Raw genomic sequence first — 24,556 nt, 5'->3', positions numbered from 1 at the left:
TCGTTTGACCCGACTTTTTCCCCTTTTATTTAGAGCTTATGCAAACAACTCATGCAATTTTTATATATTATTATAAGTTTGTCAAGGTAGTTTATGATAAAATAGCTTATAAAATTACAGTTTTCACTAATCTAAATTTATAAAATAGCATAAAACTTAATTTATATTGCATAAGCTGTTTGCATAAGCACTAAAAAACACTGAGGTAAATGGACCTTATGTGTCCAAATAATATTGTGCCTATATAACTCTTCCTCAAATTGTAGTCCAAAAAATATCTAAAATAGGAGCTATATAAATACTGTGCCGGGAAAACCATAACCACGAGAAACACGCAGAGCAAAATCAAACAGAAATTCAAAAGCCGGCCACAGAAGAATATTCAGTTTGTTTGTACTAATATTGAACAAAAATCAAATTCAATTCAATTCCCAAAGTAAACATGATAATTCCTCTTTGCAACCCTTCTCTTTCTCTTCAATCGACCTCATTTCATGGAAAACCTAACAACAAAATTCTCTCTATCACCAATTCCGCATCTTCCGGCAACAGATTAAACACCCAGCGAAAAACCATATCCGCTTTCGAAGCTCGAATTTCACTCATTTTCGCTCTCGCTTCTCAATCCACCTCTCTCTCCCAGCGACGTAAATGTTACTATTATTATAAAACTTATCTATTGAATCTTTTTTTCACTCTTTTGATTTATTATTTATTATGTGATGCAGTTGTTGCCGATGTGGCTACCGAGACTGCAAAATATTTGTTTCCGAAAAGATTTGAAAGCCAAACACTCGAAGAGGCGTTGATGACAGGTGCTTGTTTCTCAATTATTCAACAAATTCACATTAGTGTTATAGATTTTTTAAAATTTGTTTGCATATTAGTAATTTAATTGTTTCGGTGCTTGATCTTCGTTGTAGTTCCGGACCTTGAGACTGTCAAGTTCAAAGTTCTAACTAGAAAGGATCAGTATGAGATTAGGGAAATTGAGGTATTTTATTTTACATGATTAATTAATTAATTCTGATGATATCGAGTTTATAGTTCAGTTTGTTTTGTTTTGAAATCACACAAGTGAAAACAATGTTGTTTATGTTTCAATTTCGACAACAATATTAGGGAAATTTGGGATCACACACGTGTTGTGGAACAAAAGCGTCCGTATATAAGCAAAATTAGACATCACACTTGTGTGATTAGGGAAATTGAAGCGGCAAGTGCTTTGTAATCACAGAAAAAACCATCTGGTTTTATGAATGTGTCCGATACCGATAGGTAACACCTTTATGGATAGTTTCTTAATAGTTAATGGATGTGTATCTATAAATTGAGAAGAGAGATTAGACGGGGGATCATCTTGTTACTTAAGTGATTTATTTAGGGCCTTTTGGCATTGAGAGGTGGGCAGACCCGCAAATTTGCGCCGTTGTTCTGTAGTCTATAGGGAATTCATTTCCATTTTTTGAAATAATACTGGTTTGTTTCTATCAATCACACTCACCTTGACTTGATTATCTTTGCAGCCTTACTTTGTAGCAGAGACTACAATGCAAGGGAAGAGTGGGTTTGATTTCAGCGGTGCTTCTCAGTCATTTAATGCCCTTGCCGAGTACCTTTTTGGTAAGGTAGTAATACATTTTAGAACTGAGTCACATTCGTGCATTTTGAAATTTTACTGGGTTGCTTTTGGTCGCTGCATCTCTTGGTTTCCCCTTTCTATTTTGGGAGAAGTTATAGATGTGTTCTGTTGTTTTGATGGTAGAATACAACGAAGGAGAAAATGGAGATGACTACACCCGTTATTACCAGTAAGAATCAATCTGATGGGGTTAAAATGGATATGACAACTCCTGTGTTAACAACAAAGGTATTGTGATTCTTTTCCATGGATTTTTGTTAAATATCTCAGCTACAGTATTTACTTATTACCAAATACCAATAATGGCATTAAAATAATTGCACCTAACTTATTCAGAATGTTATAAACCAAACTTCTCAAATCCAGATTCAATTAAATTAAACTCATCTAGTGACTAAACAGCCTAAACTACCCTGGAATATCTTGTCAACCTGACAATTTATGACTACCTTGAACCTGAGAAGCCTTTGTTTTTTGAATTCATAGGTTCTTTAAATAGGGGTCAGTAATATATAAAGTTCAAGCTCTGAAGTCAGAGATTGGTTTGCAGTTTGGATAAGTTGATACTGTTCTTCACCTTAGGAATCAACCATATCTATCCCAATTACATGTCATTATATATCTTCTGGAATATTTCTTAAATATATGTTTGTTTTATGATGTTCTAATTTATTGATGATGTTATCTCAGACGGGAGGTCAAGATCAATGGAAAATGTCTTTTGTCTTGCCTTCAAAGTACGGTGATAACTTGCCACTGCCTAAAGATTCCTCTGTGACAATTAGAGAGGTGTCTAGAAAAATAGTTGCTGTAGTTGCCTTTTCAGGTGTGCTATTGCCTTGATGCTTCGTATATAGTTTGTATACAAATTCAATTTAATTTCATTTTTCTCTGTCGTTGGTTATTTAGTGCATTGTATTAGATTAAGATTTTAAAGGAATTATAACTGAATATTTAACTACTGGGGAAAGCACAGATAGCACCATTTCGGTTTATTCCATTCACATGTATATATGTAGGTAGAGAAATGTTAGCAACACATTTTTTTCAACATTCTCTCTTATTGAGTGTAATTCATGCGGGAACCTCCAAACAGGAAATGCGACCTGCATGATTCAGCGAGTCCCACATGAGTTTCATCCAATTATGATGTATTGCTAGTATTTCTGTGTGTGGGTGTGTGGTCCCACATGATTCAGCGAGTCTTTCTGTGAGTGCGTGCGCACATTTGGATATGTTCCTCTCTTTTTTTCGCGGCACTGGTGTGGCTCATTTTTTGCATACCAAAAATTATAAAGGACTCAATTCGGCACCTCTAAATATTCATTTATAACTGGATAAAGTATTTACTCAAATTTCATTTGAAGTCCTAAATCAAATACACACTTTTCAGATAAAATATTTACCCAACTTTCATTTGAAGTCCTAAATCAAATATTGAGTACTTTTCTTTCCTTTGTACTGTATCAGGTTTTGTGAATGATGAAGAAGTTAAGCGGCGCGAACTGAAACTAAGAGAAGCTCTGAAAAATGATGGACAGTTCAAACTTAAAGAGGGAACTGCAGTAGAAGTTGCACAGGTTAGATTCTTAACACAATCTTGGGGTTAGGCTTTCTCATCAATCGCTTTCTTTTTCAATTGTTAGTTACACTTTTATTTTGTTTCAGTATAATCCCCCATTTTCTCTTCCATTCCAACGCCGTAATGAGATTGCATTGGAGGTGGAGTGGAAAAATAAGTAGGACCAATATTTGCCAATATACAGTGTTGAGGTACTTCTGAATTTTCATCATTTCACTATAAGTTGCAAATGTTACCTGTTCATTACCAATGATCAGACTCCAATACAAAATATTGTGTACTCATCATTGATGCGTCTTTTTTGTAAATAGGTTTTGTACCGAATATTGATGTTTATATATGTATGTAGACAGATGTGTTTGTGCATGTATAGAGTTTGGAAATAATGTGCAACTGTGCAAGTAAATATATATATATTTTTTGTTGGTAACCATGTTAATGGTGCGAAGTATGACTAATTTCCGCCAAAGAACCCGGATGACCACTTTTAGTGGGGGTCTCGCCTCCTAACCACATTTTTTCATTCACAAGACTCGAACTTGATACCTTGCTTAAGGGATATGAGTTCAATTCCATGCTAATGTGATGTTGGTTTGTTGGCATATTGAAAAATTAATGTGCGTGTAAGTCTAGCATTGTGAAAGTGTGATATGGAAATTACTTTTTCTCCAAAGAATTTACTGATGCATAGCTGAATCTGAATGAGACTGGTCTTACACCAAAGTATGTGGAAATATCTGGGAAGGGGAAACCAGAAAGTAACTAATTGGGAAAAAAGGTAAGAGAAATAATACGCTAGACTACTTTCTATTGGTCTACCGATACACCATTTACACACTCTTTAAATTTTTTCAGTAAAGTCCTCCCAGGAGTGGAGTGTACTCAATCTCGTCGAAGATGCAACCACGGTTGTTCTCAATCGGTAACTATAGGCTGTGAAACATTTCTGCATCTCACTCCCTATTTCTTCCAAATACCAATCAAATTTTTACTCTCCTCAACATGCCACCGGGGAAGATGGCAGCAGTACTACCATAGCTACCATTAGCATTTAGCACTTCCTCCATCACCACATGGAAACAGCATATTGACTTGTAACATGTTTTTTGATGTCATTGCCATGAAAACTTACTAACAAATGCCCATTACAAATAAAGCATATCCCAACAGAACTAGATCAAAACAAAAATAATAATGAGTTTATTACAAAAAAGAAAAAGAAAAAAAGAAGTCTAAAACCCAACAAAACAACATACAGAAGCAATAAGCACTAAAATTTGAGTCTCCACACTTTCTCCTTCTCTTGTGTGTTGAGTATATGTTGGCCACTAGCTCAATAGAAAAATAAATAAATAAATAGAAATTAAGAATTGATGATTTGTAATTTTAGGAGTTGAGCAGGTTGCCATGGTTTTTCTATTTTCCTTTCCTAAAACACGTGTTAATTTTGCTCGTTAACAAGAAGAAAAAAGACTTTTGGTGTTACCCTCTAGTTCTCAAGCGAAAAGGGTTCTATAATCTAGAGTTTAACTCCGAAGTAAAGACTTTTGAGTCATTGTGATGGAGAGAAGGAAAAAATGTTAACTAGTGATAATGCATTTCAAGAGATAATAGAAATAGCTCTTTTAACATTTCCATTGGTTATGAAAATATTAAGACAATTATACGTTCATTTCAAGAGTCTCCTTTTTCATTGTTAACAAATAAAACTAACAAAAATATTTAGAAAATAAAAAATATTTTCACAAAGTAAATGAGTTAAGGGAAAGTGTATCTTACTTTTTATCCTCTAATAATAATTTATCTAAAAAACAGTGTAAGTTAGAGTTAGACTATGTCAAAATAGATGGCTCATTAACCTTACCCACCCATCTCTTTTCTTCTTTTTCATGTCGATTTCATCTTCTACTTTTTCACGATGAGATTATATCTTAATTAACATGCATATCAAATACTCTTTCAAAAAATATTGTACTACCAACCTAGTGTTGTGACACAAGTGGTAAGTACTTGAGCTCCTTAACCATTTGGTCCTGGATTTGATTTTCAATAGATGTGTATAGGAAAACACCTGGAGTTTAGTCTTCGCAGTTACACACGGAGAATAACTTTGCTTTACCCAAAAAAATATAGACGTTGTACTAGAGGTTGACCTGGCTCATCAAAGTTATGTATAGAGTACCACTGGTAATAATTGGAAATTGACCTCTTGCAATAGCAGTAAGATTAGCATAATTACACTCCATTAACCCGAGTGTGAAAGGCAAACATTACACTCCATCAACCCGAGTGTGAAAGGCAAACATAATCATACTTAATCCATTATTATTTTTTATTGGGGAAGTTGCATTAGCATTTGAAAGATTCTTGTGAATGCACACTTTACCTAAAGTGTTGTGGCTAATAATAAGCTTATGAAATGACTTCAAAACGTGATTTCTATTGAACTCATTGTATTATTCACATCACGAAGTTAATGAAAGTTTAAATTATTGAATTCTAATAATATTTGTCAAGCATGCACTTTGTTTTGTCTAGAACTTAGCTTAACTAGAAGTTACATTGAATTGTGACTTCGACTGGTACAACACACCTATGTTGTAGACAAATATACCTACACCTTTACAGGGTTTGTGGGTTGAAGACTGATTCAACCGGAACCAGGCTCAGATGACCATCCTAATCGAGCCAACCATTCATGTCAATGTTGAACACTTAGCCAACCGGCGACCATTCATGTTAGAGTTGAACACCCAACTAACTATTCCGAACATAGTTGGACACTCGACTGAACATTCATATTAAAATTGAACACACTCAGGTGATCGTTCAAGTCTTGCATGGTCCCCAAGGCCTCTCCTACCTCACATGTGTTATCCAGATGAATATTGTGAGAGTGATATGTCTTACCTCACGTATCAGTCTATCACGAGCTAGAAGGATATTCTACTCCTAAAGGATATATTTGTCATTCAACACCTATTTTATCGAGTAACAAAACGTAAAATCAAGATTTTACTTAAAGAGGACAAAGTTCCTCGCAACTTAAACCAACTTTGGTTTCACTGTTCTTTTATCATCACTCTCTTTTTTTCTTGGTTGAATTTCATTTTTAGCCATCTAGTTTTGGCAATTCATTATTTTGGTTGTCAATGATTTTTTGAGCAATTTTAGTTGTTGAATTCAATGACAAATAAAGCAATAATATTTCTGTTGACTTTTTGTATGTTTGCTACATTTTGCAAAAACATCTTTTAGCTAAGTGTTGAGACATATGTGCGTACACCAAGTGTTGAGACAGATGTGCGTACACATTGGAACAACACCTGTATGTCTGAACTGCGCGCCAGCTAGCGTTTTTATTTTCTACTCAATCTTTCGAAGATTTGATTGAAGAATTGTTTCAAGGTTTCTTACAGAACAAGGCGCACGTGATCAATGTGTTTCTGAAGGCAGCTGAACCCTAGTTTTATTTTATTTCTACTCAATATCAAATAACTTATTATATTTAAATGTCCACAAATCCCAATTCAACCCGCAGAAATGTCGAAATTACTAGGTCGGACATCATTTCATCTATCTACAAAAAAAAATTATATTTAAATAATCACATAAAATTTTGCAATATTATATTATTTATCAAAATATAATTACTTATTCATTTTGTTTATCGCTTCTTTTTATCTATTCTTTTTATGAGACATTATTGGGACCACAAGAGTACTAAAAATTATTATTTCTCTAACTCTTAATGTATTCTCTCTGTTCCTCCGTCCCCTTTTATAAGCAAAAATTCTCTTATTAGGATCTTTGAAGGCTTAATTAGTAAAATGGTCCCTTAAAGACGTTTTTGGTTTCAGATTGGTCCCTTAAAGAAAAAAAAGGTCCAAATAGGTCCCTTAAAGAAAAAAAAGTCCAAATAGGTCCCTTAAAGACATCTCCGTTAATCAGTTTGGTCCCTAAAAAGAGGTCTAAATAGGACCAAACTGATTAACGAATATGTCTTTAAGGGACCTATTCAGACATTTTTTTCTTTAAGGGACCAATATGAAACCAAAAATGTCTTTAAGGGACCATTTTACTAATTAAGCCATCTTTGAATAATTGATGTACTTGGTCTATAATATAGACCATATAATCAATTATCCATCTATGAATTTTTGCTTATAGAAAAGAACAGAGAGTATATTGTTATAAAAAACAGTCACAAGTGTAAATAATTGTTACTCTTATAATTATTAACATATACTATTATAAAAAATTAAGTGTCTCTTTAGATAATGATATTGTGTATATTACTAATATGATAAAATTTAACTTTTAAATTGATCAAAAAAAAGTTTTTTGAATCTTTAGGTAAAAACATGCGAATTTAAATGATTTTACTGATTTTATAGGGAGTTAAATCGTGTAAATATAGCCGACTTAAGAAACAATCTTCTTAAGTTAGGCTTAAATGCAGTTTTGACCCCCCTGTTTTGATTAAATCAGAATTTTACCCCCCCTGTTTTAAAACGCGACTTTTACCCCCCTGTTTTATAATTTTTTGGATTTTGCCCCCCCTAAAATTCTGCTTTCAAGTCACAACTTCAAAGCTTCGCACACAACTCAATTTGGATCAATAATTCACTAAACGGATATCTAAATGACCGTAATCGAGTTATATTTCCACAGAATCAAACCCCACTAAATTTCGAGTTACAAAAAGAGATTAATTACCGTTTTAGTGAAGGTATGTCCCCCAAAATTCTGCACAAAATTTGCTTTCGAGTCACAACTTCAAAGTTTCGCACACAACTCAATTTGGATCAATAATTCACCAAATGGATACCTAAATGACCATAATCGAGTTATCTTTCCACAGGATCAAACCCCACTAAATTTGGAGTTACAAAGAGAGATTAATTACAGTTTTAGTGAAGGTCTGTCCAATTACTAATTTTGCAGAAATCTACTTATGACCTTCAAAATCAACATCGTCTACCAAACACATCGTAACTCCAAAATTGACGAAATTTAAATGACAACAAGAGTAATTTCGTTAGCTTTCCGGAAATGTAAATACTATTGAAAAATGAGCTACACGGTGAGAGACATGATAAAAATACCAGTAGTAGTTCCATACATTAATTGATTTGGACAAACCTTCACTAAAATGATAATTAATCTCTTTCTGTAACTCCGAATTTAGTGAAGTTTGATTCTGTGGAAAACTAACTCGATTTCGGTCATTTCGGTACCAGTTTGGTGAATTATGGATCGAAATGGAATTCTGTGCGAGGTTTTGAAGTTGTGACTCGAAAGCAGATTTTGTGTAGAATATTTGGGGGACATACCTTCACTAAAACGGTAATTAATCTCTCTTTGTAACTCCAAATTTAGTGGGATTTGATTCTGTGGAAAGATAACTCGATTCCGGTCATTTCGATATCCGTTTGGTGAATTATTGATTCAAATTGAGTTGTGTGCGAAGCTTTGAAGTTGTGACTCGAAAGCAGAATTTTAGGGGGGCCAAAATCCAAAAAATTATAAAACATGGGGGGTAAAAGTCCTCCTTTTAAAACAGGGGGGGTAAAATTCCGATTTAATCAAAACAGGGGGGGCAAAACTACATTTAAGCCAGAGTTAAATCGTGTAAATATAGCCGACTTAAGAAACAATCTTCTTAAGTTGGTTGCGCGTGTCACCATTGCTTTCTAAAACTTGAACTTCTTAAGTCGGTTGCAGTTTAACTGACCTAATATGTAGTTTGTTAAGTCAAGTCCAAACCTGGTGAAAACTTTGAGTATTCTATTATTTATTTTTTTGTTTACAATGAAGTAGAGGATCGAACCCATGACCTCATGCATATTATCCAAACCCTCACCACTAGACCAAACCTAGTGACTTGTATTCTATGATTTTTTTTTATTTCTCATGTATTTTGATTTCTCCCGTATTCTATTATTTTATGAGATTCAGATGATGTGCATATTATTTCAAATTATAATGTTTCACCTGATCGTATTTTTGATGATGATGTATCGGAGCATCCGTTATGAGATGGAAAAGGATATTGTTGCTTAAGAAAAGTATATTGTTGATAATGAGGATATTATTGATGATGAAAGTCATGAGCAAGTTCAAATTCATCGATTACATGAAGCACACATGAAACCAAGTGATGAACTCTTTGCTACTATGAAATTTTTTCCTGTTATGAAATTATCTTCTATGAAAAGTTTATATATAAGCGAACTGAATTTATTTATGTGCATACGATCTGAGATAAATTATTTTAAAAAACATTCCTTTGGATTCGATACGATCCATACTTGAGCAAGTGTTACCTAAACGACACATCATATAACACATGTTTAACCATAACGCTTGTCTAGTTGGGTGTTATCTTAATAATATGTCAGGCAAAAGAAGCTCTCGTGTAGTTTTTGTGTGACTCTAATAACGCTTTTGAAGCATTAGTTAGACTTAGAGTTACACGTACACTTCAAATAATGAGAACGCGCACAACACTTCAATGTATTGTGCCAATCAAAATATAATGTGATCCGAGTGTTTCTTTGGAAGAGTGAAGATTTCTTTGGAGAGTGAAGATTTCTTTCATATCCTCTCTATTTATATTACATCTTAGTTATTATTACACTACTGTATAGGACATGTTTGAAAAAGGAAAACTCTAAGGCCTAAGCAATATAATAAAGCTAAAACAGAATTAGAACTTAAAATCTATTGCTAGATTACTTCAGGTATGCTTTTCAATACTGGTTTCCAACCTTGATCAACATCATCACTCTTTCTACACAAATCATCACCATCTATTCCCTTTTCACCATGAGCAAGAGATAACATCTTCTCAACTGAAATCCCTCCATTCTCCAACATATCTTGCAATTTTTGCTTACTAATAACAAGCTTAATCCTAACCACACTACTTTTCTGTACATCTTGAACTTCTGGATCAGCAAACCTCACCTTCTTGATCCCTTTTGGTGATGATGATGATGATGATGGTGGTGATGGAAGAGGCAAATCCTTTGCCTCTTCAACTTTCATAGATGTTTTGTATTCAAGAACTTTCACATCAGTTTTCATCATCTTCACCACATTAATTTGTTGCAACATCAAGCAATTTCCCATTTTATATTTCTTTAGTGGGTTTGCTTAAAAGTAAAGATATGCTAGTTAGTTTATTTGGTACATAAACAATTGCTTGAATGATGTGAGTGAATTGAAGCAATGCTTAGTGCAATATATAAACCACTTGGTTATTGAAAATGCCCTTATGGTGTTTCAAATATTACCAAAAGACCTTATTTTTGTCATTTTTTGAAGTGTGGATTGGTTGTGAGGTGAATCAAGTAAGGTAAGTGGGTTATGGCCGGAATCTATCATTGTCTTAGTAAGAACATGTTGGATGGTGTAGGACCCTTAAAAGCTCAAGTGGTTGACTACTTGTGTGCACTACAAAGATTTTGTTGTGTTGACTAAATCTTATGCCACATTGACTATTTGATACTTTGTCTTTCCTTATAAGGGATACATTTCTACATAAGTATTATTTAATTTGATCTCTAGAAATGCCAACTTGTATTAGTAGCTTTTAAAGCATTTATATAGATATATAGTATAATAAATTAATAAGAACATATGTCTTTGTAACAAAAAAAATAGTAAGAGGATGAGAATATGGTTTATGCTTAGAGTACACAACACTTAAAAGAAATGAAAATATTCATTTCCTACACCATCCCATTAAAACATATTAATTAAGGTTGTAGAGAATGAAATGTTGTCCTCTGTTTTGCACCATATTGTTAAATAATAGTACTTTAAGTATTGGATTTTATAGGTTAGTAGTCTATAGTCTATTATTATAAATTTTATTGTAATTCTTATTTTATGATATGCAATGATATTTTATTGAAATTCTAGTTTTTTTCTCTTAATCTATTTTATATCACTATTGTTAATATGGTATGTTAACATACAATATGTATTTAAATATAAATTTAAAATATATTAAAAATCTAAAATTTTCAAAAATAGTTTTTATGGCTAATGCTTAACATATATATGTATTTTTCAATGTGTAATTTTTTATTTGATTATTTTTTGGACCACATTAAAATTTTATCTTATTCATTCGAAAGATCTAGCTTAGCTGACAAATATCAATATTATTAGATTGGACACCATGATTTGAGTTCGACATGAGAAATTTTAATTATATGTTAGTTTGGGATGGCAATTGTCTCTTTGTCATATTACAATGTTAGAAGTATTTTTGGTTTTAGATTGATGCACTTTGTCCTGTTGAATGTACATAGAGCAATGCCTACTAATTTGACTACCATTTAGTGTTGCACTCTTTATATAACTCTTAGATTAATCCTCGTTTTAAATAAGAAATTCAAGCAATATCCTCCCTTTATCTTCTTTGTTGATATTAATGAATGGCTCCTATTGTGTGTGGTTATGTTGCATGTAGCAAATATGAAATACTCTTCACAAAAGTTGCTTTGTGCTTTTTAAGTTTTTTGTTTGGAAACATACTTGGAATTGAAGACCACTTGATACATATTAAAAGTGTCGTAATCTCTACCTATTCCATCAATTCATCCTTCAATATATAGTATAAAGATTTAATAGGACAGTGGTGGTCCAATTGAGAAAATTCAAAACGAGTTAATTTAGTCATTGCCAAGCTTTAAAAAGTTGCAATTGGGTGGAGTGCAAATTGTATTTTAACACTTAAAGTTTGATGGCAAAACATCAATTTCAAAATTATAGATTGAAGCTTTGCTATTGGTAGTTTCTTGAGAGTTATAAAATTAAAAGTGCACACTAAATTGAAATGCAAAGAAGATAAAATTCTTATTGAAGGAGTGAGTGCTTGGTGAAAAGAAAGGGCTTAGTGATAGTTGATGTTGTCAACACGCATGTTTTGTGCTAGCTTTGTAATGTAATTGATTAAACTTCTTTTGAATGTTATTAGTGGAGGTAGGAAAACAATTGTTCAAATTGAATTATTTGAATTCTACTTAATGTAAGTTTTGCAATATGTTGTGGAGTGCGCTTATGAAAACAATTTTCAGCTTAGTTTCAGTTATGGATTGGATTTATAAGTTGGGTCAAGTCCAATATCACATCTATCGGTTCAAGGTCACATCACAATCATTGATTAATATATATAAATTTCTTCACAACCTCACAAAGCATATATATTAATTTAACATCCGCCTCCACATGAAGTTTATACTGACTTGGGCGTTAGAATGTTTTCTGCAAGTACCCCTCTTTTTTCATGGTTGGTCTCCAATGCTCGGATTCCGACCTCCAGTTTGGAACATCCTTCCACGGTTTCACCGATCCACTATTATGAGTTCTCTACTATATCTTTTATCCTCTTTAATTAAAATTTGAGTTTTATGCATAACAGTTTCATAAATTCTCAAAGTTAACTTATACGAAAACAATTTAACTTATTTGATTATCTTAAAAAAAATTGAATGATTTTTCATCACATATATAAGTTATCTTTGAGAATTTATTAAAGTAAGTTAAAAACAACTTATATCTTAAGTTATGTCATAAGTCATTTTTATGAGCTATGTTATAAGCTGAAAACAACTTATATTTTGATTATCTTTGGAAATGTATAAAGAGAAGTAGAAAATAATTTATATCTTAAGTTATGTTAAAAATTAACGTACATTAACTCAACGGAATGAGACAACAAAGCACTTCAGAAAATCGGCTTAGAGGTGTAACCCCAAAATGTGGTACGGTCTAGCGATCCGTTGTTGATAGGAGCATTAAAAATATTTTTGTGGACTAAATTGTTATCAAGAACTTGATGAAATCATAACTGCCCAAATCACAAATAGATTTTTTTGCTTTGCAAAAGCAGCGTAACGTGAGGAGGCTTTCATTAATTGAAAGCAATGAAAATGTAAGTCGTCATTTTGAGAAAAAAATTTGTAAGTCGTCATTTTGAGAAAAAAATTTGCTTTGCACACCAGTTGATTTTTACTCTCTCCGTTCCAAAATGTAAGTCGTCATTTTGAGAAAAAAATTTGTATCAAATTATAAGTCACTTTATATTATCAATAAATTATTTAATGTTAGTTTTTCTATTATACCCTTCACCATTTATTACTATCTCTTCATTCAATTCTTCAATTTATTTTTTCTATATCATTAATGAAGGATAATTTTGTAAATTAACTCATAATTTCTCTTTTTCATACAACATTAATTACATTTCTTAATTTGTGTAATTTGGCCAAAGTAACTTATATTTTAGAACAGATTGAGTAATTTTTATAGCATTAGTTTATTTATTTGCTTATATGCTACACCACTCTAAAGCATATCAAGATTTGAGACCAATACAATTGAAGGCAGATGAATCCACGCTTTTTAAGAAACGATTTTTTTCTTTAGCGTAATATTTGTACGAAGTTTCCACCCCTGTTAACAATGATTGTTAGCAATTGAATACAATTAAAATTTACCATTGATACAACATGCTGCTTTTTTATTCATTCTTTTTTGAACAGTAGCAATCTTACAAACCCTACCAATGATATAGGTGAACCAATTAATTCATAGAAATGTGAAAAAAATGAAAAAGAAGATGTGTATATCCAATCACAATAAAATAAAAAAAAAGAGAGATATTACATTAAATTACTATATATAAAAAATTATAAGAAACTGCAGACGATAATTTTAATAACTGAGGTCTATTATTTTAGAGATTCTATAACAAATACTTGTTTTTACATATACACAGGGGTGGAGCCCTTCATGGGCTGGACAGGACCATGGCCTGCCCCAGAATTTTTAATTTTATACTATTTAGTTGTGGTTATAAATCCCCGCTAAATAGTCTGTGTAGTTTGTTATATTTTGTTTTGCGGGGGATTCAAACCATACAATCCAGTATTCTTTAACATGTTTGCAGTTTGCGGGGGTTTCAAACCCCCGCTAAGTTTACGTCCTAGAATTCAAATGATTCAAATATACTTTTTAATTTATTTTTTTAAGCATCCCTTCTAATGTTTTATTGTTTAATAATTTATAGATGTCGAAGTATTCAAGTATATTTTTTTTGGAGAAAAAAGTACTCAAATTTTTATTTAAAATAGAGTTTGTGCATAAAAATTCATGTTTGATCAATCTTTTGTTAAAAAAATTTAAATTTTTGTTAGAGGGATGCATATAATATTATAAACATAAATACAAAAACTAATTAAAAAGTATGAAGTTTACACATTTGACATAAAATATATTTCATAATATATTTTTAAAATTTATTTAATAAACATGTTAATGGTCCACCTTTTGACTATTTTTGAGATATCCATACTAGACAGACTCTCAATATGATATGTCTTTTTTTTGGTAATTTCTTTTGCATATTCAATTTATATTTGTAGCGGCCCGCCCCAATTTTTCGGGCTAGCTCCGCCACTGCATATACACATAGATAATATTAATAATATATTTAATCTTTAATTTTATTGGTTTGTGCTCTAATAAAAATTAGAATATGAGATGGAGTACTAATTAGTTACGTCAGACTGATGAGTGCACCTTTTTTCCTTTCTCTTAATGCCCCCACTTTCTTTCTTGCCCCACTTTAATTTTATTTTTTTTGGGTACATTATTCTTTTGGCAATGATTATTTGTTGACTTACTGCATTAGCCGGCTAGAAAACGATATTAACTGAATAGATCTTTTCATAAAAAATTATTGTCAAAAAAATAAAAATTACTATAGTAAATTATATCAGGTGCGTATGGAGAAGCATTTGTCGAAAAAAGTCAATCCCTTAAATGGATCTCAGTTATTTCGAGAGGATTAGTCTCTGCAGTTGCGTGCGGATGATACATTTGGTTTACAAAAAATAATTATATCAAGTACATATTTGTACGCCATGATGGTAGCATAATCGTCATATTATTATTATTATTATTATTTTATTTTTCATTATTTTATTTCAAAAGAAATAAGCTAGTACTTACTTGAAACTTGAGAGGGTTATTACTTATTATCTAGGACCGGAGCAATAGGTGCATGTATCTTTTTAATAGTACTTATAAGTTACACTTACACTTATTAAATACACACTCATTTGTGTTAAAAAAAAAATACACACTCATTTTGACACCCATTATTGGTGGGGCTCATGGCGGACGACCGACTATTAGCGGTCGGTGGAGTTCTTATGAATCCATGATAATTGGTGGCGGAGCTCCGACACTTGACAGCCTCCCACAACAACTATTATTAGTTATAAAAAATAAAATAAATTTAAAAATCATTTTTAATATGTAAATAAAATTGTTTTTATTAATTGAATTATTTTTTTAGAGGGTGTTAACTGTTAAATTAATGAGTGTCTGGTTCTTGGAGGGTGATTTGGGTTGCGAGATGGTTTTTAGTGTGTCTGACAAACATAACTTTTTTTTAATCATCCAATGTGAATGAGAAATAACAACATATATGATATAAAATAATACAATATATTTTAATCGACTTAAAATGTTTCGCAACATCAACCTAATTGCAAGATATTTCAAACCAATTATATTTACTAGCGGGCCATGCAGGCGCGGAACGCGCCTGTCTGTGTCTAACTTATGTACCAAAAAAAAAAGATACGCCTTATGTTATGGTGAGTTTGTTAATAAAAGATTTTTGTTGCTATTAAAAAAAAGCAAGGGTAATGTTAGTATTATGAAAATTCTACCCCAAAACTCATGTATTCTTTTTATATATTATAGTATAAAATAGATATAGATGAAAAAACCATAAAAAAAAAGAGAGGAAGTTAAGGGCAATTATGAAATAATTAAAAAACCATAAAGGAAGTTAAGGGCAAAATGGACCAAAAAAAATCAAGCCCAAACTCTCCTATCCCCTTTATATATTGTTATAGATGAGTTTGTTAATAAAAGATTTTTGTTGCTACTAAAAAAAAGCAAGGGTAATGTTGGTATTATGAAAATTCTACCTCAAAACTCATGTATTCTTTTTATACATTATAGTATAGAATAGATATAGATGAAAAAACCATAAAAAAAAAAAAGAGAGGAAGTTAAGGGCAATTATGGAATAATTAAAAAACCATAAAGGAAGTTAAGGGCAAAATGGACCAAAAAAAATCCAGCCCAAACTCCCCTATCCCCTTTATATATTGTTATAGATAACCGACTTAAAATGTGTCATGACATTGACTTGATCAATTGCAAAAATATCACCGCGTTAATCCATGTTTTGACATGATTATCACTACGAGTCTTTTTATCTGTGTAAAATGTATGTATTGAACAGAACGCCAAAATAATATGTATATAATAAAATTTAATGTATTAAACAAGTTTTATCTTATACGATTTTTGGTGAACAAAATGTTGTTTTGATACTTTAAACAAGTTGTACATATGATAAAAAGTTGTCGCGCGCGGTTCAGTAATAAGGATAAAAAAATTTAGTTTTTGTCTAGTCTTTTGACCTTGATAAGTTTGTCCAGTAATAAGAATAAGTTTAAAATCAAACATAGTATAACTAAAATTATCTTATCTAATCCTTAATTTTTAGAAGATCAAATGCACACTAGTTTAAAATGGATAGTTTAATCCACATTTTGCCTAATTGAATATTTTTGAAATTAAAACATTAAAATAACGACCAATTTAATGTTTTCATTTTCTAGTATAAAATAAAATAAAATTGGAAGGTTTTGCTTTTTGGGATGCGAAGTGGGACGGTTTTGCATGTGCAGTAAAGCATGACTTTGTTCTCATTGTGTCTTTTTGCTGTTGTTCTACATGTAAACTATCCTTATCAAAGAGGAAACATTCTAATATTCTTTGTTATGCATTTTGAACTTCATGTACTGAAATGGAAATTACTATTATACTTAGTTCTCCACTTTCAATAATATCTAGAAACTATTTAATGGTTTTCACCATCATATGCAATGCAAGTTGAAAGTCATAAAAACATGTCACTTTATTAGGTTATACGCATGCAAAATAGACCAAAAATGTTAACCAAGGTTAACTTCTATGCCACTTCAATTGAAGGTATGAATTAAGGACCAAATTGTGGCTCTCATTGGTTTGACGGTACCACTGAATAGCACTTATCAGATTCAAGTAATAGAGCTAGGTTCATTTTTCTCTTCTTGTGCTCTACAATTCTTTGATGAATTTTTATCATTGCTAAACAACATTATTGAAAATTTCATACTAATAACATATTAACAAAAAAAGAAATTAACATACTAGTTTTTTCCCTAACGATTAATTTTGTGTGTACAATTGCGAAGATAATTCTTTATTTTAGCTATGCAATCCAATGAATCAACACCCAACTCATATAATAAACACGGAGGGTTTTCTTTTCTGCTAACAACCACTTCCAAGATTGATATTTCACCATTTCTGCTAACAATCTTACGTTGAGTTAGACCTAAGTCAAATTCTAAGACCTAACTCTAAGGCAATAACATTAACTTATATCTTAAGTTATGTCATAAATTGTTTTTATGAGCTATGTCATAAGCCGAAAACAACTTATATTTTGATTATCTTTAAGAATTTATGAAAATAAGTTAAAAATAACTTATATCTTGAGCTATATCATAAATTGACGTACGTTACCACAATAGAATGAGGCAACAAAGCACTTCGGACAATCTCGACTTAAAGGTGTAACGCCAGACTACAGCGCAGTAAGACGATCAATTGCTTATTAGAGCGTTAAAACCATTAATTTTATTCATTGTTTGTTTTTGGTGCTCTTCATGATTCTCGTTTGTTTTTTTGAAGCATTCTTATATTTATTTATTTTTGACAAAACACATTCTTATATATTAAACTTAGAAATATGTTTTTCATATATGTTGTGTTTTATAATGACTTTATCATTTCATCTATGTAAAAAAATCACAAAAAGAATATTTTGCTTTGCAAAAGCAGTGCAAATTGAAGAGTTTTTTTTTTCCTTAAGCAACCAACCAAAGATATTTATGTTTCTGATGGAAATATTATCAAAATTTAATCTGAGAATTGATTAACTTGGCAAACAAATCACTGACCTCAGCTGAATAACACACTCACCAATTAATTTAATTTAAATTTAATTGTCAGCATATGACTATATACACCACTCTAAGCATATCGAGATTTGAGAGTTGATCCTATTGAAGTTTTTTTCTCTTATACAATATTTTTATCGTCATTAACAATAAATAATTTTTATCAAAAAATTTGTAAATTAAGAATTAAGTTTCTGACTATTTATTTAAGAGATCTTAAAATTCTTATTATTTGAACTAAGTTAGTTGAATTTATGTAGAAATGATATTTTAGGTGACACAACATAATATCAATATATATGTAATCTTTAATTTGATTGGTTTTAGCTCTTATAAAATTTAGATTATGAGATGAGGAGTGTTAATTAGTTACGTCAGACTGGTGCACCTTTCTTCCTTCCTAATGCCCCACTTTCCTTTCTTCTTCTTTTTTTTTTTTTTGTATTATAGTAGTATTTAACAATAATGCCCCACTTTAATTTACTTTTTTTTTTTTGGTAAGAACTTTAATTTACTTTTTTGGATACATAATTCTTTTTGCAATGATTGTTTGTTGAATTATTGCATTAGCCGGCTAAAAAACGGTATTAACTGTATAAATCTTTTCATAAAAAATTAAGCTTTTAACAAATTATACTAAGTACATATTTGTGCGCCATGATGGTAGCATAACCATTATAGTAGTATTATTTTTTCTGTATAATAAAAACCATCATATTATGAGCCTCTGGCCCTACAATAAACCATCATATTATTGTATGAAAAAAAAAACCATCATATTATTATTATTATTTTTTTTGGGAAGTCAGACGCATGTGCAAAATAACTTTAGACTGACGGTGTATATAAATTAAATTATATTATTATTATTGATATTTTGTTTTCTTATTGTTTATATCAAAAGAAATAAGCTATTTTTTTTATTGGTGACTATGACGAGTTGGAGCACTGGTGTGTGTCCTCTTTTAGAGTACTTATAGGTTACACTCATTAAATGGACACCATTTTTTATTTTTTTTGATAAGCTAAATGGACACCATTTAATATCCCACCATTGTGGTGGTTGATGGCGGGGAGTCAACTCAACAACCCCACAACACAACCATTGGCAGCGGAGCTTCAGTGACTCACATCAATCAATGGCAGTATTTTAGTGATTTAACGATAGATTTGGTGGAGCTCCGACGATTGACCGTCTTCTTCCACCACTATTAGTAATAATAAAATAAACAAATTATAATGTATTGCGATATATACAACATATATAAAATGTGTCACGGTATTCATTTGTTTAATGTCAATGTTTTGACACATCTAGTTTAAACGGAAGATTTTATTTTTAATCCTCATTTTATTGAATGCTTTTTTAACTTCAAACATTAAAATAATGAGAAAGAACAATTGTGTAAAAATAAAATTGTAAGGTTTTGTTTATTGGTATGCGAAGTGGGACGGTTTGACGGTATGAATTAAGGACCAAATTGTATTATACTTTGCTCTCATTGGTTTGACGGTACCACTGAATAGCACTTATCAGATTCAATTCAAGTAATAGTGCTAGGTTCATTATAATTTTTCTCTTCTTTGGAAATTAATTTAGAACTGATCATTCCCTTATCATGTCCCATATTATGTATGTCCTTTCCCATTCACATAAATATTTTACCTTATACTAGTAGATTAGTGGCAATGCTGTCCCATTCCATATTCACATATCAATAACATTAGATTAGACTTTTGTTATTAACTGACTTATGATGGGTTAGATAAGTTGACTATATCTAATCTAATGAAAGAACATTAGTCTCATCTGATAGTAATATACAAATATGTATTAGACACATGTACTGATCAGATTCACACCCTTAGTCTCAGTTGATAGCAATATACTATATGCTTCAAGAGATAAACAATCAGAGCACCGGTTTTATATGAACAGCCAGTCCAACTCTTTGTAAATTAATTCAAATCTTGTTTACAATTTTTGGGTTCTCTTAATAACTAGTCCCACACCCGTGCATGCGATATTTTATATTATAATGTTGAAAAATCATTCGTATAAATTGAAACAATAAATATTATGAAAATTATAATAATAACATCAACAACAAAATAATAATAATAATAATAATAATAATAATAATAATAATAATAACAATAACAATAATAATAATAATAATAATAATAATAATAAAAGTGATGTAAATATAAGATAGATATTAAAGATGTGTTTATACATTTCGAAAAGATTACAATGGATCCTATAACATCTACCAAAATAAGTTGGTAATCCATAAATTGTCATGTCATTATGAAAACGGTTTGTGGTCATACTCATACACTGTGCATTTGATTCTTAATTGGGCACTATAATTCAATATATAGTATAAAAGATTAATTAGTGCGTATAATTTAGTAAAAACTATTATTATTAGTTGAGTGAGTGTATAATGAAAAGTCATAGGTATATAAATGTAGGCATATGAAAAAATGTATAGAGATGACAATGATGTAAGTAGAAGTGATGTGACATTATTGAGTGATTTAATTGGATATAAATGGCTGACGTGGATTAGGGTTAGATTAGTGGTTGCACAACTATCTAGGAATTATATATATAGATATAGATAGATGTTTATACATTTAAAAAACTTATTTATACATCACATTTGAAGTTACTTTGGTATTTTCTTCATTAACATTGATTAGCAATATCTTTAACTCATTCTTCAAAATAACTATGGAAATGACAACATATAATTGACCATGAAAAACAATCGATGTTGAAACATAAGTTTTTATTTATATTATAAATCTCATTGGAGGATTCTGAGTTGGATAAACTACTTCATTATCTCTTACCAAAAAACTACTGTATTATCGAATTTGACATTTATATTAATTTGAAACTTATTGGAGCAAAGATAAACCAACTTAACTCATATTCAAATATCGAATATGATAAAAATCATACAGGGCATAACAACCATTAATAAATTTTATTATTATTTTTTTTTACTAGTAATTTTGACAATCGACCATTTTCTCTTCCATTCCAACGCCTTAATGAGATTGCATTGGAGGTGGAGTGGAAAAATAAGTAGGACCAATATTTGCCAATATACAGTGTTGAGGTACTTCTGAATTTTCATCATTTCACTATAAGTTGCAAATGTTACCTGCTCATTACCAATGATCAGACTCCAATACAAGATATTGTGTACTCATCATTGATGCGTCTTTTTTGTAAATAGGTTTTGTACCGAATATTAATATTTATATATGTATGTAGACAGATGTGTTTGTGCATGTAGAGTTTGGAAATAATGTGCAACTGTGCAAGTAAATATATATATTTTTTGTTGGTAACCATGTTAATGGTGCGAAGTATGACTAATTTCCGCCAAAGAACCCGGATGACCACTTTTAGTGGGGGTCTCGCCTCCTAACCACATTTTTTCATTCACAAGACTCGAACTTGATACCTTGCTTAAGGGATATGAGTTCAATTCCACGCTAATGTGATGTTGGTTTGTTGGCATATTGAAAAATTAATGTGCGTGTAAGTCTAGCATTGTGAAAGTGTGGCGTTATATGGAAATTACTTTTTCTCCAAAGAATTTACTGATGCATAGCTGAATCTGAATGAGACTGGTCTTACACCAAAGTATGTGGAAATATCTGGGAAGGGGAAACCAGAAAGTAACTAATTGGGAAAAAAGTTAAGAGAAATAATACGCTAGACTACTTTCTATTGGTCTACCGATACACCATTTACACACACTCTTTAAATTTTTTCAGCAAAGTCCTCCCAGGAGTGGAGTGTACTCAATCTCGTAGAAGATGCAACCACGGCTGTTCTCAATCGGTAACTATAGGCTGTGAAACATTTCTGCATCTCACTCCCTATTTCTTCCAAATACCAATCAAATTTTTACTCTCCTCAACATGCCACCGGGGAAGATGGCAGCAGTACTACCATAGCTACCATTAGCATTTAGCACTTCCTCCATCATCACATGGAAACTGTTAAAGTTAAGAGAGAAACACAAAGTGACGGTTTGTGTTTTAATAATATCAGAATTGCATTACTTAACAAAATAAGGATTACAAGACAATTTATAATAATTCCTAATGGACTACTAGACTACTAACATATAAAGCCCAATACTTAAAGCCCTAATAATATTATTATCTAACACTTCCCCTCAAACTCACGATGCATTAACAATAATCATCGAGAGTTTGTCAGACAAGAAACAAAAAATCATACTAACTCTAACTAATTTTTTTTCCTTCTAATACTACCCCTCAAGCTAAAGCTTACTAAGCTTTGAGCTTGTCACAATATCAACCCTGAAAATAAACTAAATTAACTAATAGCTTTAGATTTCGGATTTCGGCTTTAGATTTCAGCTTCGGATTTCGGATTTCATGCTTCAGAGTTTCAGAGTAGTTTCAGTTTCAGACAGTATTCCCTCACCGGATTCAGATTGTGAGTATTCCCTCACCAGATTCAAATTGTGAGTATTCCCTCACCGGATTCAGATTGTGAGTATTCCCTCACCAGACAGATTGTGAGTATTCCCTCACCTGATTCAGATATTCAGATTGTGAGTATTCCCTCACCGGATTCAGATATTCAGATTGTGAGTATTCCCTCACCAGACAGATTGCGAGCTTTCGCTCACCAGACAGATTACGAGCTTTCGCTCACCAGACAGACAGATTGCGAGCTTTCGCTCACCAGACAGATTGTGAGTATTCCCTCACCGGATTCAGATATTCAGATTGTGACTATGAGCTTTCGCTCACCAGACAAATTGCGAGCTTTCGCTCACCAGACAGATTGCGAGCTTTCGCTCACCAGACAGATAGATTGCGAGCTTTCGCTCACCAGATAGATTGTGAGTATTCCCTCACTGGATTCAGATGTGAGTATTCCCTCACCGGATTCAGATATTCAGATTGTGACTATTCCCAGATTGCAATCTGGGAACACAAGCCGTGGAAGCAACACATAGTTCAAGGCGGATCGAACCTTGCTCTAGATACCATGTTAAAGTTCAGAGAGAAACACAAAGTGACGGTTAGGGTTTCAATAATATCAGAATTGCGTTACTTAACAAAATAAGGATTACAAGACAATTTATAATAATTCCTAATGGACTACTAGACTACTAACATATAAAGTCCAATACTTAAAGCCCTAATAATATTATTATCAGAAACAACATATTGACTTGTAACATGTTTTTTGATGTCATTGCCATGAAAACTTACTAACAAATGCCCATTACAAATAAAGCATATCCCAACAGAACTAGATCAAAACAAAAATAATAATGAGTTTATTACAAAAAAGAAAAAGAAAAAAAGAAGTCTAAAACCCAACAAAACAACATACAGAAGCAATAAGCACTAAAATTTGAGTCTCCACACTTTCTCCTTCTCTTGTGTGTTGAGTATATGTTGGCCACTAGCTCAATAGAAAAATAAATAAATAAATAAATAGAAATTAAGAATTGATGATTTGTAATTTTAGGAGTTGAGCAGGTTGCCATGGTTTTTCTATTTTCCTTTCCTAAAACACGTGTTAATTTTGCTCGTTAACAAGAAGAAAAAAGACTTTTGGTGTTACCCTCTAGTTCTCAAGCGAAAAGGGTTCTATAATCTAGAGTTTAACTCTGAAGTAAAGACTTTTGAGTCATTGTGATGGAGAGAAGGAAAAAATGTTAACCGGTGATATTGCATTTCAAGAGATAATAGAAATAGCTCTTTTAACATTTCCATTGGTTATGAAAATATTAAGACAATTATACGTTCATTTCAAGAGTCTCCTTTTTCATTGTTAACAAATAAAACTAACAAAAAATTTTAGAAAATAATTTTTTTTTTCACAAAGTAAATGAGTTAAAGGGAAAGTGTATCTTACTTTTTCCTCTAATAATAATTTATCTAAAAAACAGTGTAAGTTAGAGTTAGACTATGTCAAAATAGATGGCTCATTAACCTTACCCACCCATCTCTTTTCTTCTTTTTCATGTCGATTTCATCTTCTACTTTTTCACGATGAGATTATATCTTAATTAACATGCATATCAAATACTCTTTCAAAAAATATTGTACTACCAACCTAGTGTTGACACAAGTGGTAGGTACTTGAACTCCTTAACCATTTGGTTCTGGATTCAATTTTCAGTCGATGTGTATAAA

The 24,556-nt window shown here is 31.5% G+C and overlaps 2 protein-coding genes across 2 annotated transcripts; one reads left to right on the top strand and one right to left on the bottom strand.

Annotated features, from left to right (window-relative positions):
- Positions 1-281: 281 nt before the first annotated feature.
- On the top strand, positions 282-3,657 carry LOC123890383 (heme-binding-like protein At3g10130, chloroplastic). The gene is made up of 8 exons (XM_045939982.1): positions 282-647; positions 729-815; positions 924-994; positions 1,527-1,628; positions 1,766-1,870; positions 2,333-2,468; positions 3,113-3,222; positions 3,311-3,657. Exons 1-8 carry the CDS (start codon positions 443-445, stop codon positions 3,383-3,385), a joined length of 891 nt encoding a protein of 296 aa, XP_045795938.1. The 5' UTR covers positions 282-442; the 3' UTR covers positions 3,386-3,657.
- A 6,059-nt stretch (positions 3,658-9,716) lies between these two features.
- LOC123890382 lies at positions 9,717-10,460 on the bottom strand. The gene has a single exon (XM_045939980.1). The coding sequence runs from the start codon at positions 10,359-10,361 to the stop codon at positions 9,957-9,959; it is 405 nt and encodes a 134-aa protein (XP_045795936.1). The 5' UTR covers positions 10,362-10,460; the 3' UTR covers positions 9,717-9,956.
- Between the last annotated feature and the right edge of the window lie 14,096 nt (positions 10,461-24,556).

Source organism: Trifolium pratense, linkage group LG6, assembly GCF_020283565.1.
Source record: "Trifolium pratense cultivar HEN17-A07 linkage group LG6, ARS_RC_1.1, whole genome shotgun sequence".
In the NCBI taxonomy this organism is placed as follows: domain Eukaryota; kingdom Viridiplantae; phylum Streptophyta; class Magnoliopsida; order Fabales; family Fabaceae; genus Trifolium; species Trifolium pratense.
This window is presented reverse-complemented; position numbering and strand designations above follow the sequence as displayed.